The sequence below is a fragment of the Dromiciops gliroides genome, chromosome 2 (genome assembly GCF_019393635.1).
Source record: "Dromiciops gliroides isolate mDroGli1 chromosome 2, mDroGli1.pri, whole genome shotgun sequence".
Taxonomy (NCBI): Eukaryota; Metazoa; Chordata; class Mammalia; order Microbiotheria; family Microbiotheriidae; genus Dromiciops; species Dromiciops gliroides.
Genome location: NC_057862.1, coordinates 384,961,479 through 384,977,603, shown reverse-complemented (window position 1 = coordinate 384,977,603; position 16,125 = coordinate 384,961,479). Strand labels below are relative to the sequence as shown.

At 36.1% G+C, this 16,125-nt stretch overlaps 1 protein-coding gene across 3 annotated transcripts in view; it reads left to right on the top strand.

Annotated features, from left to right (window-relative positions):
• The window catches only part of TTLL11 (tubulin tyrosine ligase like 11), a 266,874-nt gene that overhangs the window by 167,850 nt on the left and 82,899 nt on the right, over positions 1-16,125 (top strand). The window contains exon 8 of one of the 3 annotated variants that reach the window (XM_043982076.1): positions 1,349-1,447. The exons of 1 other annotated variant lie outside the window; for it this stretch is intronic. In XM_043982076.1, the coding sequence (XP_043838011.1) occupies positions 1,349-1,447 (99 nt within the window). Of the gene's footprint in view, positions 1-1,348; positions 1,908-16,125 lie in introns of those variants that run through there. One more of the 3 variants, XM_043982075.1, reaches the window with a different exon arrangement.

Sequence of the window (16,125 nt, the reverse complement as noted above, 5' to 3'; positions counted from 1 at the left end):
TATTACTGAGCCAAATCCATTGTTAGAAATATATAATAACTCAAATTCCTATGGTACTTTAAGATTTACCACGTATTTCCTTCAAAATACCTCTATGAGGCAGGTAGTGCAAGAAGAATTATTATCAACATTTATCGATGAGCAAATTGAGATTCAAAAATGGTGAAATGACTTGCTCAAGATAACACAACTATTAAACTTCAGGATTGGAACTTGACCCCAGGTCTCCTGACTCTTAGTTCAGGGTTCTTTATATTTTATCAGGTGGTCTGCCTCCCTAAAATTGATCCAACTTCTAGCCCAGGCATAATTGGGTCACCTGGCTCCAAGGTTAAGAACTAAAATGTAAAATAAGGAGCAGAAGGAACTTAGAAAGAATAAAGTCTAGTTTCAAGAGCATTAAGTTATAAGACCAAGATTACCTGATAAGACCTCTGTAACTTGTAAACTTTCCTCTTTGGTGGATATTGTGAATTATCACCTGCACCCTATATTTTCTTGTAGTGTTTAGTTGTAAAATCCTTTAAAAGAAGGATTAACTGCATTTTTCAAGAAATAGAAAAAGAGAAAGCCCTGTGTTCTCTCCCTCAGACTTATTTTGGTGGCACCAAAATTCTGCTGTAGCCACAGTTTTCTCCCCTGGGGCACACTCTTTCCCCTTACCATTCTAATTCAGCTTCCAGAATAATTCCTATCCAGTCCTTTTGCCCTAGAAAATCAAGCCTCCCTAATCTGGAATCCTGAGGGAGAGAGGCAGCTACCTGAGAGAATTGACTAGTGGTCTTGGATACAGAGCTATGAAGCATGGGCGACCTTTCTCTCCTTGTTGCCTGGATTACCTATTGACCCTATACCCTACTAGGAGTGCCTCCTGGCCATAGAAGACCCATCTTTGTCTCTGGCTATAGATGCTATATCAGAAATGAATGCAATGGTATTAAAGAATAATTTTGGGTGGTGGTGAGAAGTGTTGTAGCAACAATGAAATAGAGATACCAGCAAGTCAAGTCCTGGGGGCTTGCTGATAGAATACAAGAATGGGAAAACCCATTTTTCCTTTATAAAGGAGTGAATTTTAGATCCCCAGCTCCCCCAAAGCTCTATGGTCCAACTAGAGATGAAGCAATCCAGAGTGCAGCTGATTATCTGTTAGACTTAAAAGGCATTTACCTTTGAGAGCATCAAGTCCAAACTCCTCAGGTTAGAAAGGAGGAAACTGAGGTGCAGAGAGAGGAAGTGACTTGGCCAAGGTCACAGAGCAAGGTAAACATTCAAGGCAATCATGTTTCTACTATTAAATATCATGTTTTTGACTTGCTCAATAGCTCATTCTACTTTTTGATTTCAGCTTTCCAGATATCTTTATGGACAGAAAATCCAGATTCCCATCCATTTTTGGCAGAATGTCTCCATCGAAGATTCAGTTTTCAAAGTTTTCCATAGTCAGGTATTCTCCAGTTGAGCAGCTTCCATTATATTTAGTGGTACTTAGCTGTAGTTGGAATAGCTCAAATTCTTTTATAAGTGATGCAGCCCATAAGTACCATATTATCTCAGTCAGAATGATGGGGCCTATATAGGAATGGATTTAATACATGGATAGGCATAAATCAGTACGGTATTTTAAGTAGGAATAATTCTATTGTTTTCTTTGAGATTAGAAGTCTTGAGTTGGACTGTTCATGGTCCTTTGGCATAGATTTATTAAGTACTTAATATTTGCAAGTTATAAGTGCTACATGGGAGGCAAAGAAGAATAAAATATGGTCCCCAATCTCAAGGAGCTTATAATCTATGAACTGTGACTTTTCTTTTCACAAAAGTATAGGAGGTCCTTAGATTTTGCTTCAGTTCCATTTTTGATTATTACTTGACAGCCTTTCCAAACTCATCCAACAACAGTGAAAAGCCTGATGTAGTTAGATAACAGTTTATGATTTACTATCTGTGTGACCTTGGGCAAGTCACTTAGGTCATCCAGGCCTTTGTTTCCTCATCTGTAAAATGAGGGAGTTTCACAAGCTGAGCCCTAAAGGCTCTGCCAGCTCTAAATCATACAATTCTATTTATCAAGTGCCTATATTGAAGATAACAAGATGAATATGATAAGAGTCCTTGCCATTTTGGAGCTGAGTTCTATAGGTAGAAATCAGATAGAGATATATATCTATAGTTACATATCCATAGACATATATTGATCTATATGTCACCCACAAAAAACAATATGTAAGTGCACGTGAAAGTTATAGACAAGATGAAAGCGATCTTCTCTTCCCTCTCTTTATAGAAGAGAAAGCACACTAACTACTGCAAGAATCCAATCCCTTAATTATTCTTTGTAGTCATGTCAATGTCCTATCTAGTACCACAGTGCAAGGAATTGGCTTTGTTGCCCTTCTCTAGTCACATACCCAGTCAAACAAATATTCATTAAATATCTACTTTTTACCTATTCCAAAAGCATACTTTAGGGCAAATAGATCTAATCTCCAAAGAGAGTCAATCTTTTGAATAATTTAAGGCTTTTTGACAATTAAATTGTCTTTTTATTATGAATTTGATCAACAAATACAAACATTTCATTTGCAAAGAACAAAAAAAGATTATACCTGAATCTATGAACTGATGTTAGAAAGTGTTTTTCAAAAGTATGCATTAAATTTAACAAAGCAGTAACAAAATTGTGATTTGTGTCCTCTTCTGAAATACCTTTTGTTTTCTTCTGAGTATTTTAAAATATTTGATTCTTTTTCCTAAGAGCCCTTCATTTTAACAAATAAATCCCATCAACACATTGGCTATGTGTGAAAATATTAACAGGCTTCTTCTTCAGTGTTCAACAAAACTAGATTTCCTAACATAGACTTGTGTATCGATTACAAATGTTCAAAGAATTATACACACTTGGGATCTATTGATCTTAGCAGTAATATCACATTTATTCCCAGATTTATCATTGTAAAAAGAGGTGATTCTTTATCAAAATAAACACTAATTACTTAGGAAGATATTAGCTCAGAACAAATTTAGCCATCTGCAAATAATCTCCCAGTAAAATTAACTCTTAACAATTCAATTAAATAAACATTTATTAAGCATCTACTCTGTTCAAACAGCGTGTTAAGTACTGGGGATGCAAAGATTAAAACAAAAAAACAACCCAGCCCCTACTCATGAAGAGCTTATATTCTACATTTATCTGGCCCAACTCTCATCCCCAGATTTGTATAGAATATTCCTTTCTAATTTTCACAGAATCTTTACACTAGACTCTTAGGTCTACAGTCAATTATAGAAGCTCTAGGACTTTATGCCTGCTTAGCATAAAAAATTTCTCTAGCATTTTGTCCCAAACTCCTAGTTTACTGTATTTCTTTGTCTTAAATACAATGAAAAATTCTCATGCTTAAGCTTTGGAATTGATTCCAGGTGGCTCCACATAAGCCAGAATAGTCATTATTCCCTCTGACTGTCCTTGATTCGTACTCAAGTGACTGAAGAATAAATCTAACTAGCCATGAACAACATCTCTATGTTAAGGTAAAATTCCCCATGACAAGTTTTTGGGTTTTTAAAATTTTAGCCTTTTCTCAGTTAGACTACCTCTACTTATTTACTTATTTATCTCTTTGTGAAAGATCTCACTCTCCAATCTTCCTAATCAGGTATTTGTCATATCTCCATGTAGTTGGTTCCCTAGCAACCACTACAACTACTACAACAAGCCCCTCTTTTACAGTTTAGAGGTGTGATGTTTAAAATCTAGATTGTGTGATCACCTTAAATAAAAAAGTTTCAGTACCAGTCTTTGGGCATTAAACATTTATTAAAAAGCATACAGGTATTCACATGGAGTTCAGAAAGTTAAGAAAAAGAAGGCCTACCTAGTCTAGAATTCCAGCCTTGTCTGGTTCCTCCTCAAGTCCTCTGTCACCAGCCTGCTTCAACCATGAACTCACTTGCAAACTGATTGTGGAAGTTTTTTATAGGTCTTGAACAGAGGCGGTCCTTACACATTGCTTCAAGCTGATTGGTTGGTGTCCTCCAAATCCATTGGTTCACTGAACTTGAAGGTGTTCTCAAGTTAAGTTCACAGTCTAGCTTCTGAGAACCATACCTTCTTAAGGCATAGCCAGGTGTGATTACAATCTAGTTAACTTTGAAGTAGACTAATCAGCAATCACTCTCACTTGATACAATCAGTTTAGATTAATCTCCAGATGGGTCTTTAAGTATCTGCTAAATCCCGTTATTTTATCACTGAGGGTTTTTTGTTTTGTTTTGTTTTATTCGTACCAGAACTGTTTCTGAGAAGCTTGTCTTGCCACAGATGATTGTCTGTTTGTTTAAAATATTTAAACTTTATTTTCTACCAGAGAAGCTAATAGATACCAGTAACACCACTAGAAAAAATTAACTAGCAAGGATTTTAAACAGATTTTGAAGTGGTCTATAATAATTTAGTAAGTTTTTCCTATGACCTTTTATTTCATTTTTTCATGGAAATATATTTTTGAATTATCTTTTCTGTGAGAATACAAATGGAATTCCCTTTTATACAAGTAGTTTACTAGTATACAAGTAGTTTACAAGTATACAAGAATTAAGCAATGGAGAAAAAATACTTTAAAAGAATTAGCTACCAAAATTATAATCTTAAAGAATAGCAAATAATATACATGAATATACAAAATAATTAATATACCTTAATTTGTAATAAGATTTAAAGTTATAAAATATTCATACAAAGAAAATGTGCCTACAGAAGGAAGGTTATAGATGCCTTCTTTGGTTCCTGCAATTTGGGGCACACTGCCAGTAGCATAACACCCCCCATGTTCCCTATCTCCTTGCAGCTCCAGAAAGACCTGAGGGACTCTAAGACCTCAAAGAAAGAACACAAAAAAGAGGGGTTCCTTTAACCTGAGATCTCAGAGTACTCTAAGAGGAAACCTACTTCCATTCACTTTCTCATCTGTAAAATGAAGGAGTTCCACTAAGTGACCACTTTTGTTCCTTCTATATCTCTGAAAACTTGTGATACCATTAAGGATTTGTATGATCAGAGGTGCTTCTGAGTGTTTCAAGGGGATCTATAAAATATTAAAAGAACCAGAAGAAGACTTTCAGCATCTTAAAGTGATTTTCCTCTATGGAGGATTTGCATGAAAATGTGAACAAGAGTTGTGAACAAAAGTTGAGAAGGTGTGGATGGATGATTGTGGATTTATCCTAGAGGAAAGTACCTACTTCTGTAAGATCAGAATTACAGAATCACAAAATGTTTGAGCTGGAAGGTACTTAATTTTTTTCTTTAAAAAAAAATAATAGAGGGCAGCTAGGTAGCACAGTGGATAAAGCACCGGCCCTGGATTCAGGAAGACCTGAGTTCAAATCCAGCCTGAAACACTTGACACTTACTAGCTGTGTGACCCTGGGCAAGTTATTTAACCCTCATTGCCCTGCAAAAGGTTAAATAAAAATGTTTATTATTATTATTTTGCGGTGCTTTATTCACTGCACCACCTAGCTGCCCCCTATTTAACATTTTGAATTCCAAATTCTATCCCTCCTTCCCTCTCTCCCCTCCCTCCTCCCTGAGACAGTAAGCAGATATACATGTGCAATTATGTAAAACATTGCCATATTAGTCATTTTGTATAAGAAAACTTGAATAAAAGAAAAAAATGAAAGTAAAAACTAGAATACTGGAAGGTACTTTAAAGATCAAGTCCTTTATTTTATAGAGGAAAAAAACTGAATGCCAAAGTGATTTACCCAAGGTAACAGAGCAAGTAAGTTGGCAGAGCTGTGACAAACCTATTTCTTCTGACTCCTTTCTCAGTGTCCTTTCTATTGTATCATGATTCCTCACTCACCCCTAACCTTATTCCTACTAGCACCACATGCTAACCAATGGACTAGTCTTAAAATATTTTGGCTCTAATGGGTTGAATAGAAGATAAGAAGACAGTGACATTTAAAAAATTATCTTCTTTCAAGTTTTTTTTGCCTTGAAAGACTGAGTCTGCATTGACTCGAAACCCTTACTATTTAAGTAGTTATATGAAATGTTGCTCAAATGAGATAATGTATGTAAAGTACTTTGCAACATTAAAGGTACTTTATAAATGTTTTTGTGTGTGTATATATGTATGTGTTACACATACATAATATCAGTTGACATATGTATATGTCATCAGTCATCATAATGAATTTTCCACTTACTAACATGTAACCTTGGGAAAGTGATTTCCCTTCTGTGGGTCTTAATTTCCCCATCTGTTAAATGACAGATTAAATGATTCCAAGGATTTCTACTAGATCATTTCTTCTAGAACATAGTACATATAATATGCTCCAGTGTTCTATATTCTAAGCTCCCTTCCAGTTCTTAAACAAAAAAAGATTCTGTATTCTAGTGTTTTAGTGGAAAGAACGTTGATCTGGGAATCAGGAACTCTAGGAACTAAATTATTATGGGATCTTAGGCTTCCCTTCAGTCTGTAAAATGTAAGAGGTAGAACTTCTGACCTCCAACTCTCACGGATGATGGATTTAACAGGAGGGTGTCACCTAAATGAGAAATTAGAAACTGTTAAAATAACAAATACTAGATTGTATTCCCAACACAGATTCATGTTAAATGAATGAGAGCAATAAAGAATGGGTGATAAATTTTCATTTATAGAGGTGGCATCTACTTAGTCCTTAGTTTTCTCACTGAGAAAATGGTGATAATATCTTTGTCCTGCCTACTTCACAGGGATGTTGTGAAGATAAAATGAGTTAATATATGTAAAGTGCTTTGCAACAATAAAGCATTCCAAAAATGTAAACTATCATCATTATTCTGTTCTTGTAATATAACACATTATAAGTTGGTCATTGTATCCATTATTAATTGAGGAATTCATCTGCTCCACTTTCATGTAGTTGTATTATATTTTCCTGGGAGTCGGAGATTTTCCTCTTAGTTCTGTAGTCTGGCTGAAAGCAGTGTCATGAAACACATCCTATTTGCTATCACTAACCAGTCTTAGGAGGAAATAGAACTAGGGAGGTGGTATGACCTGGTGTCATGGAAAGAGCCCTGGACCTTGGGTCATCCCACACAACTCTAACATTCAGTAGCTGTGTGGTGCTCAGTAAGGCACTTCCAGCCTCTGAATCTATTTCCTCATCAGTCCAATGGGCAAAGTAATGCTTTCACTGCCTGTCTTAAAGGGTAGCTGTGAGGAAAACACTTTTTAAATCTTAAAGCACAAACAAATTTGAGCTATTTTGGTACAATACAATGGAAAATGTAACTCAGCTGAAGGCATAAGACCTGAGTTCTTGGACTGGTTCCACCAATACACTGGTATGAGAGGGGAAGGACAAAGCCCCTACTTATTTTGTCAGATACACAGTCTTGGTTGAAACTGAATTTCTGTGTCACCACAAAAAGGCCCAACTATGTTGTTAGTAACTTGCTTTGTGACCTTGGACAAATTATTCACCCTTCTGAGTCTTAGTATCTTTACCTGTAAAATGCGGGAACCTTTTTTAGTCTTAGGATAATAAGTTATTTTGCTTGTCAATTCTTTGCCAACTTTAAAATTCAGTATAAATGTGAGTTATCACCCTTAAAGAGGGCTTCCATTTGTTTTTAACTGTTCCTTCACTTCTTTTGGGGGGGGGTTGTTTTTGTGGGGCAATGGGGGTTAAGTAACCTGCCCGAGGTCACACAGCGAGTGAGTGTCAAGTGTCTGAGGCTAGATTTGAACTCAGGTCCTCCTGCATCCAGGGCCGGTACTTTATCCACTGCACCACCTAGCTGCCCCCTGTTCCTTCACTTCTGAGGGTTGTCTACATAGCACTAAAGTAAATGTAGAATAATATTAATAGCAATAACTAATATTTCTATAGCACAATTAGGTTTATAAATTACTTTCCTCAGATCTACCTTGTGAGGCGCCCAGGGCAATTATTACCATTTCCATGTTACAGATGAGAAAGTAGGCTCTGATAGGGAAAACAACTTGTCCAGGGTCACAGCTGGCAAGTAGATAAGCTGGGACCACAAACCCGCTTTTCTGACTCCCCAATCCCACGTTTTTTTCACTACTTTCCTGCTAACTGTCTTTTACATCAGTCCAGCCTTTTGCCTCTTTTCCTATCCCACACCAAGGTACTTCAGTGGTCCTTGTGGGACATTATATTTCCCTGCTTTCTTGTCTGCATCTGAAATCATCTCAAATACTTGCGCTCCGTCTATGTCTATGGCCTAAGGATCATTGGCATGTGAGGGAGAATAAAGTTTTCTAGTCAAATTTACTGCAGCCTTCAGGAGTCGATTAACTTGGTAGTGTAAAATTGTAGGTTATCCTCCTAGCTCATGCTCCTACAATCCATATGTATGAAGCTTTGAGAACTGACTCCCTTGCAGGATTAAGCATAACCTTAATGGAGCCTAGTTTCAGAGAACAATCTCTCTCACTGCCCGGCTTCCTGGTAAGGTGGAAAGTGTTATATTTCAGGATGGCAACAATGAGAGGAGATTGGTTCTAAAATATATGTTGTTGGAATTTTGGAAAGGTCTCTTCTCCTTCAAAAAATTGGTCACATCTAAAAATATTCAGCTTCAGTGGGCAGGTCATGGATGTGGATGTGAAAATCATGCAATTATTATCTATAGAGCTGGCCTAAAATAACAGTCAGCTTTCGAAGACAGATGCTTTTTGCAAACCCTCCATGACAAGCTTGTTGTAGTGGGAGCTGGGCTGGCACTTACAATTACTAGGCTTTCAAGGAGGCTAACTCTAAAGGTTAAGATAGCTTTTGAACTAAGAATCAGCATGGCATCATACTGCAGCTGGAATCAGAGGAATGGGCTTTGGAACCTGATTCTAACCCTGACTGGTCTCATGACCTTGGGCAAGTCATTTTCCTTCCTTGATTCTGTTTCCTCTGTTATACAATATGGATAATACCATCTTCCACACCCTCTTGTTTTGAGGGCCAAATAAGATAATATGTAAAAAGCAATTTGTAAATGTTTGAGGACTTTGCAAAGTGCTATGCTGACCTCAAGTATTATTATTACTAATCACTTATTTTTAGGCAAGCCATTTCATGAGCCATTTCAACTTGAATGAGTTTCAATTTCCTTAAAAAATGGAGATATTTTAACTCCCTACTTCATGGGGCTGTTCTACAGAAAATGATTAGCAATGGTTACAAAAAGAATGGGTTATACTAAATAACCTGTAACTTCCTTCAAACATTCTGTGCTCTAAATTATTTTCCACCTCTCACATTGTATATTTTGTCATTTCTAGCTTTTTAAAAAATTCTAAGCTTGTTTCTAGCCCTATATACTAAGGTCTTTTACAACTCTAACAAGTCATGTCCTGTGTTCTTATATTCTGTGTTCTAAAATACCTTTTATTTCTAATTTTTTAATGCCCAAGAATTGTACAATGTTATAGGCACAGAAAGAAGATGTTGTTAGTTCTCATCTTGAACAGACTTTGAGGAGAAACAGCAAATGCTGGCACAACTCACAAAGTCACTGTAATAAGAGCTAGAATTTCTCTGTTCCCTACTGGGTACCTTACTTCTTATTAATGATATACCCTGCATATGCACAGAGGAAATGTGAGTACAGCCAGTGGCTTTCAAATATGAATCTTCAGATTTTCAAATTCTTGAACTTGTAAGACCTTTAGACATCTTTCAGAGTCAACAGGGCAGAAATCATTTTTTAAATGTAGTAGGATAAGTAAACTACCAGTATTTATAGAAGAGACACCATTGCCTGACTCTGTTTGGGGAATTGGGTAATGAGGAGAGAAATTTAAAATACTATAATGAATTTTGACAACAACTCTATGTTAAGGGAATTCAGATTGCACCAAGAAAAAGTGAGACATCCCCTCTGGATGATTGCTAATATCCTTGCCTAATTTTTAAGTCTTTTCCATTTTCCCCCCTTGAAATCCAATTTTACTAATACTAAGACTAAGACTGCTTGGAGAGAAAAAATGCGTCCCTCTCAAATGGACATAAAAGGTCTATTTGTAAGGGAAGTACTTTACCTTAGAATAAGGATAATAACACTCACAGTACCTACCAGGGTTGTTTAAGGGAAAAGTCCAGAGAAAAATGAATCTGAAGAGACTATAGAAATGAGAGTAGCCATTATTATTACTATTCTTATTATAGGAAGTTAGAGCTAGAAGAGATTTTAAAACAGACTGTTCAAACACTGAATATAGAAGTAACCAAGAAAAAAGAACTCTGGCTTAGAAGTCATTGAGTCCTAGATCTAGTGCTGAAAAGTGGCCTCAGAAACCACCTAGCCCAATCTCCTCATGTTATCCATATTACACAAAACAAAGAAACAGAAAAACAAAGGAACTTAGCCAAGGTCACAAAGAGTATAACAGTTAGAGATGGGATTTGAACCCAGGTCCTCTAACTCCAGCATCAAAGCTCTTTCACACTGTGCTATACTACCCCCAAATCAGAAGCTCTGAGTTCTAATGCTGGCTCCAACATTTACTTGATACATGACTATGTCCAACTCACTTGACCTGTTTCTGAACCTCAGTTTTATTATACGAAAATAAGGCTACTTACCTAACACAAGATCATTGTAAAAAAGACAATTTGCACATTTTAAAGTGTTACAAAAAGCATGAGCTATTATCAATGCAGAGATGTCTATTTCAATCAATAGAAAGTGCTAGTTACCAGAATTTAACATAGTCCAATTTACCCCTACTCTTGAGCACTAGAGTTTTGCATATAAGTGGTCCTCAGTTTGAGAAACGGATTGTTTCCTTAAAGCTCATTTGTAAGTCAGTTGTTTGAAACTTGACTTCTTGAGAATAGGGATTGCATCACTCTATATCTTCAGCACCAAGGACAGTACCTGACATTTAGTAGATGTTTAATAAGTGCTTATCAATTATTTGATTCCATTGAAACAACATTATGCATAATATAATTAAACTATGATACTAATTAATAGTTGTAAGCTTGAATTATGAGTCCTGGGGACAGAGACACAAAATGCAGGAGAAAAGCTCGAGGGAGGTTAAGGGAAGGAACAGGAAGGGGAAGAAGAAAGAATATAGGGGAAAGGGGGGTAGAGAAAAGGAAAAGAAAAAGGGGAGGAGATTAGAAAGCAAATTTTCTTCTTCCTTTCCCTTGTGCAGAGCTGGTCCTAAATAAAAATTTTAAATAGGTGGCAATTGTCTTTTTTTTTTCTTTTTAATTTTTATAAACATCAAGAAATATGAGCATTTCTGGGGCGGCTAGATAGCACAAGATTCAGGAGTACCTGAGTTCAAATCCGGCCTCAGACACTTGACACTTACTAGCTGTGTGACCCTGGGCAAGTCACTTAACCCCCATTGCCCCACAAAAAAAAAAAGAAATAAGAGCATTTCTACATACATAGAGCAGAAAAAGAGAAACCACAAATGTCTACGTATAGATTAAGAGAAAATAATAAATTCAGCAAGTTACTTCCAAAGTTTTCTGCTTGTTTGTATCCCTTTCTGAGGGGCAGTTATGTGGTGCAGTCAATAAAGCATTGGCCCTAAAGTTGGAAGAACCTGAGTTCAAATCTCGTCTCAGATACTTACTAGCTGTATGACCTGGGGCAACTCACTTAACCCCAACTGCCTTAACACACACGGAGCCATCTCCAGTTGTCCTGATAACATATCTTGCCACTGGACCCAGATGGCTCTGGAAGAGAAAGTGAGGCTGGTGACTTTGCACAGCCTTTCCTTACTTAAATCCAATTAACAGCAAGTCATAACATCTGTCAAGTTCCTTTTTGAGAACAAAGGACTAACAAAAAGGCCCTTTCTGAACTTCCTTCTGTTCTCTTCTTTGCATTAAAAAAACTATAATGACCCTCTATTTTTTCCTTTTATTTGAAGTTGCCATCCCTCCTATCCTTCTTTCTATCAAGCCTTCCAAACTTCCAAAATAAAACAAACTTACTGTAACAAATAAACAGTCAAGCAAAACAGACTCACACATTGGCAACATCTGAAAATGTATATTTCATTCTGAACATCTGTCAATCATTTAATCAGCAATTATTAATCACTTATCATGTGCTAAGCACTATATTAAGCATTAGCAATACTAAGAAAGGTTCAAAGAGTCCCTCAAGGAACTTGAATTCTAGAGGTGAAGACATCATGTAAATAATTAGGTGCATACAAGGTAGATACAGAATATGGACATTTGTCAGGCAGTGATTATCATGCTTCATGTTGTAAGGGCCAAATTTAGTATGGGAAGAGTCAAGTGGGTGGCTTGCCATAATATTGGGGTAAGAAAGAAAACAGCCTCTTTCGCAAAACAAAACAGGTTTATTAATGGGAACAAGTTCAAAACACAAGTGAGGTTAATAGAGCTAGAGAATCTAAATCTCTAGGGTAAAAAAGCCCCAGGAACCCCGAACCTGCCTCCAACCTTTGCCTCAAAAACACAAACCCACCACCACCCAAAATCTGTAGCTCTAAGGAGAATTAGCTTGCAATCTCTTCTGTTTTGGTCTGAAGGTCAAACACTAACAGCTCCTCTAACCGTCTACCTTCCTTCCCCATTTCCCTCAGAACCAACTCTCCTCTTCCTCTAACTGCCTCTAACTCTCTCTCCCACAGGAAGGGGCGATTCCTAGTTATGCTGAGTCTCCAATTGGCACCCATTATAATCTGGCCAGGCCCATGTGGGCATGGGGGAAGCTATTAGGGAAGGCTTTAGTTACTTAGTTTCAATAAATGTTCCCTGTGGTCAGAGTTCCTCTTGTTTGTTCAATTATCTCCCAAACTACACACCCATCTTCTCTTAGGCTTTTAAGCTTACATTTTTTTTTGTCTGACCACAATAAAGCAAAGTTAGGGTTATGCAAGCCCCAAATCACAATTAATTCCTTAGAGACATGGCTCCAGAGGTTATGGCATTGATCAGAATTCCTAAGTTTAAAAAAAAATTTCTTTGCAATGTTATGGTTGTTGTATAAATTGTTCTCTCGGATCTCACTTCATTCTGCATTAGTCATACGTCTTTCCTGTTTTCTTTGAATCTATCCTTTCTATCATTTCTTATATAAAATAATATTCCATTACATTTATATATAATACTTATTCAGCCACTTCCCAAATGTTCCCATTATAAATTACTTAGTTTCCAATTCTTTGTCAACAACAAAAACCACTGTTGCTATATTTTTTTTATACATATGGGTTATTTCTTCCTTTATTTTATATCTTTGGGGGTATATAGACTTAGTATAATCAAAGATTGCACACATTTTGGTGACTTTTAGATATAGTCCCAAGTTGATTTCCAAAATGATTAGACTGATTCACAACTCTACTACATTAGTGTTCCTGTCCTTCCAAACATTTTTAATCCCCCCTTTTTTGCCAAGTTGATGGGTGTGAGGTAGAACCTCAGAGTTGTTTTAATTTGTATTTCATTTATTTTAAATGATTTAAAACATGTTTTTCACATTGCTTTCTATAGCTTGGATTTCTTCCTTTGAGAATTGCCTGTTTATATCCTCTGACAACTTATTTATTGGGAATGACTCTTGTTCTTATAGGGCAGCTAGATGGTATAGTGGATAGAGTGCTGAGCTCAGAGTTAAGAAGACATCTTCCTAAATTCAAATCAGACTGCAGACACTAAATTAGCTGTGTGACCCTACTCAAATCATTTAATCCCTATTTGCCTTAGTTTCTTCATCTGTAAAATGATCTAGAGAAGGAAATGGCAAACCACTCTAGTATCTTTGCCAAAAAAAATCCCAAGCGGGGTCATGAAGAATGGGACATGACTGAAAAAATGACTGGAATTGTTCTTATGCCTTTGAGTTTATTCTTTACATATCTTAGATATCAGTCCTTTATCTAAGAAATACGTTACAAAGATTTTTTTCCCAGTTAACTGTAACCCTTCTAATTTAAACTTCATCTCTTTTGTTTCTGCAGAAGCTTTTCAATTTTATGTAATGAAAATAGTCTATTTTACTTTTTTTGATCCTCTCTATTTGTTTGGTCATGAACTCTTCCCCAGTCCATAACTGTGAAAAGTATTCTTGCTTGCTCTTCTAATTGGCTTATAAGGTAAACTTTCATATCTAAGTCATATGTCTATTTGGAACTTTTAAGATGTTAATTCCAATCTAATTTCTCTATGACCAATTTCAAGTTTACCTAGCTTTTTTTTTGGCAGGGGGTGGGGGGGAGCAACTAGTGAATTCTTAGCCCAGTAGTAATGGTCTTTGTGTTTATCAAACACTAGGCTAATAGGTTCGTTTGTTTCTGTATGTCGCATACCTTTTCTATTTTACTACTACTGCTACTATTCTGATCTACTTTTCTATTCTTTTATTCAACGCCAAATGGTTTTGATGATTAATGCTTGTAGTATATTTTTTGAGGTCTACAACTGCTAGTACACCATTCTTGTTGCTTTAAAATATCTCCCTTGATTCTTGACATTTTATTCCTTCAGATAAGGGGTCCCTAATCTCTCTCTTTTTTTGTATTTTGGACCCATCTGGCAATCTAACAAAGCATATGGACCCCTTTTCAGAATAATGTTGTTAAATAAATAAAATACAAAATATAATGAAATATTGTTATGAAAATACTTTTTAATAAGTTAATGGAACCCAAATTGAGAACCCCTGCTCCAGATGAATTTTATTATTTTTTCCTAGTTCTATAAAATAGTCCTTTGATAGTTTCATTGGCATGACACTGAATATGCAAGTTAATTTAGGTCACATTTATTACATTTTCACAGTATAATAACTATAAGCAATTGACATCTCTCTAATAAGTGTTTTAGAGTTGTATTCCTATAGTTCCTATGTGTGTTTATGTGGGTAGACTCCCAAATATCTTATACAGTTATTGTTTTGAATGAAATTTCCGTTTTATAACTTACCACTGAGTTTTGTTGGTAATACACAGAAAATCTGATGATTTGTGTGGGTTTATTTTCTATCCTGAAACTTTGCTGGTTATTATTTGTTTCAATTAATTTTAGTTGAATCTTAAGTGTTCTGTAAGTAGAGATCATCATATCATTTACAAAAAGCAATCTTTTTGTTTCTTTTTTTCTTGTGCTTATTCTCTTAATTTCTTTTTCTCATCTTATTGCTATTGCATTTCTAATACCACATCAAATAATAATGGTGATAATAGTAGGCATCCTTGCTTTCCGTCTCATCTTACTGAAAGATTTTTCTCATTTCTCCATTAAATATAATGCTGGCTCTTGTTTTTAGATAGCCAGTGTATACCATATTAAGGAAAGGTATGCTTATTCCTTTGTTTTTTAGGAATTTTAACAGAAATATGTGTAGTTTTTTGTCAAACACCCTTTTTTGGTATGTATTGATATAATCAAGTGATTGGCAGTGGCTTTGGCCACTGTCTGCCTCCATTTCTACAGCCTTTTCTACTTTCTAGCAGAATGCTTCCTATGCTTTGATGCTGTTTTGAGCTCCTTACAGTGGTAGTCCTCCTTAGATCTGTCCAGACTCTGAAAGTTTTCTGATTCAGTTAACCTACCTCTGTTCCTCCCCTCCCTTCCTCACCCTCACCCCTATTCAAAACTTACATTTTCTTTGTACAGTACATCTCAGGTATTTGTTAGCAGGAAAGCAACCTGATTGAAATAATTCACACCAGTGACTGATTGATGGATCTAGTCCCTGAAGCTTCCAGTTCAATTTTCTTTGCTAAAGGGGGAGGCTTATTGACCTAAATGAAATACTAATTGGTTAAACTGCTGAAAGTGTAATAAAGCAAAACAAAAAAAAATTGCATATTGTAGTAAAGGAAGACATGGGAGTCGAGGTAGGGTTAAAATGAGTGATTAGAGTCACAGTAGATAGGGCAGTTTTGCCTCTTTAGATCAGGTCTTCTAAGGAGGCAGCATGGTACAGTGCAAAGAGAACTAGCTCTAGAATCAGGACCTGGTGTCAAATCTTACCACCTATGTAACCTTGGACAAATCATTTCACCTGCCTTTACCTCATTTTACTCATCTGTAAAATTAAAGAGTGAGAGTAGGTGGTCCCTAAGGGTCCCT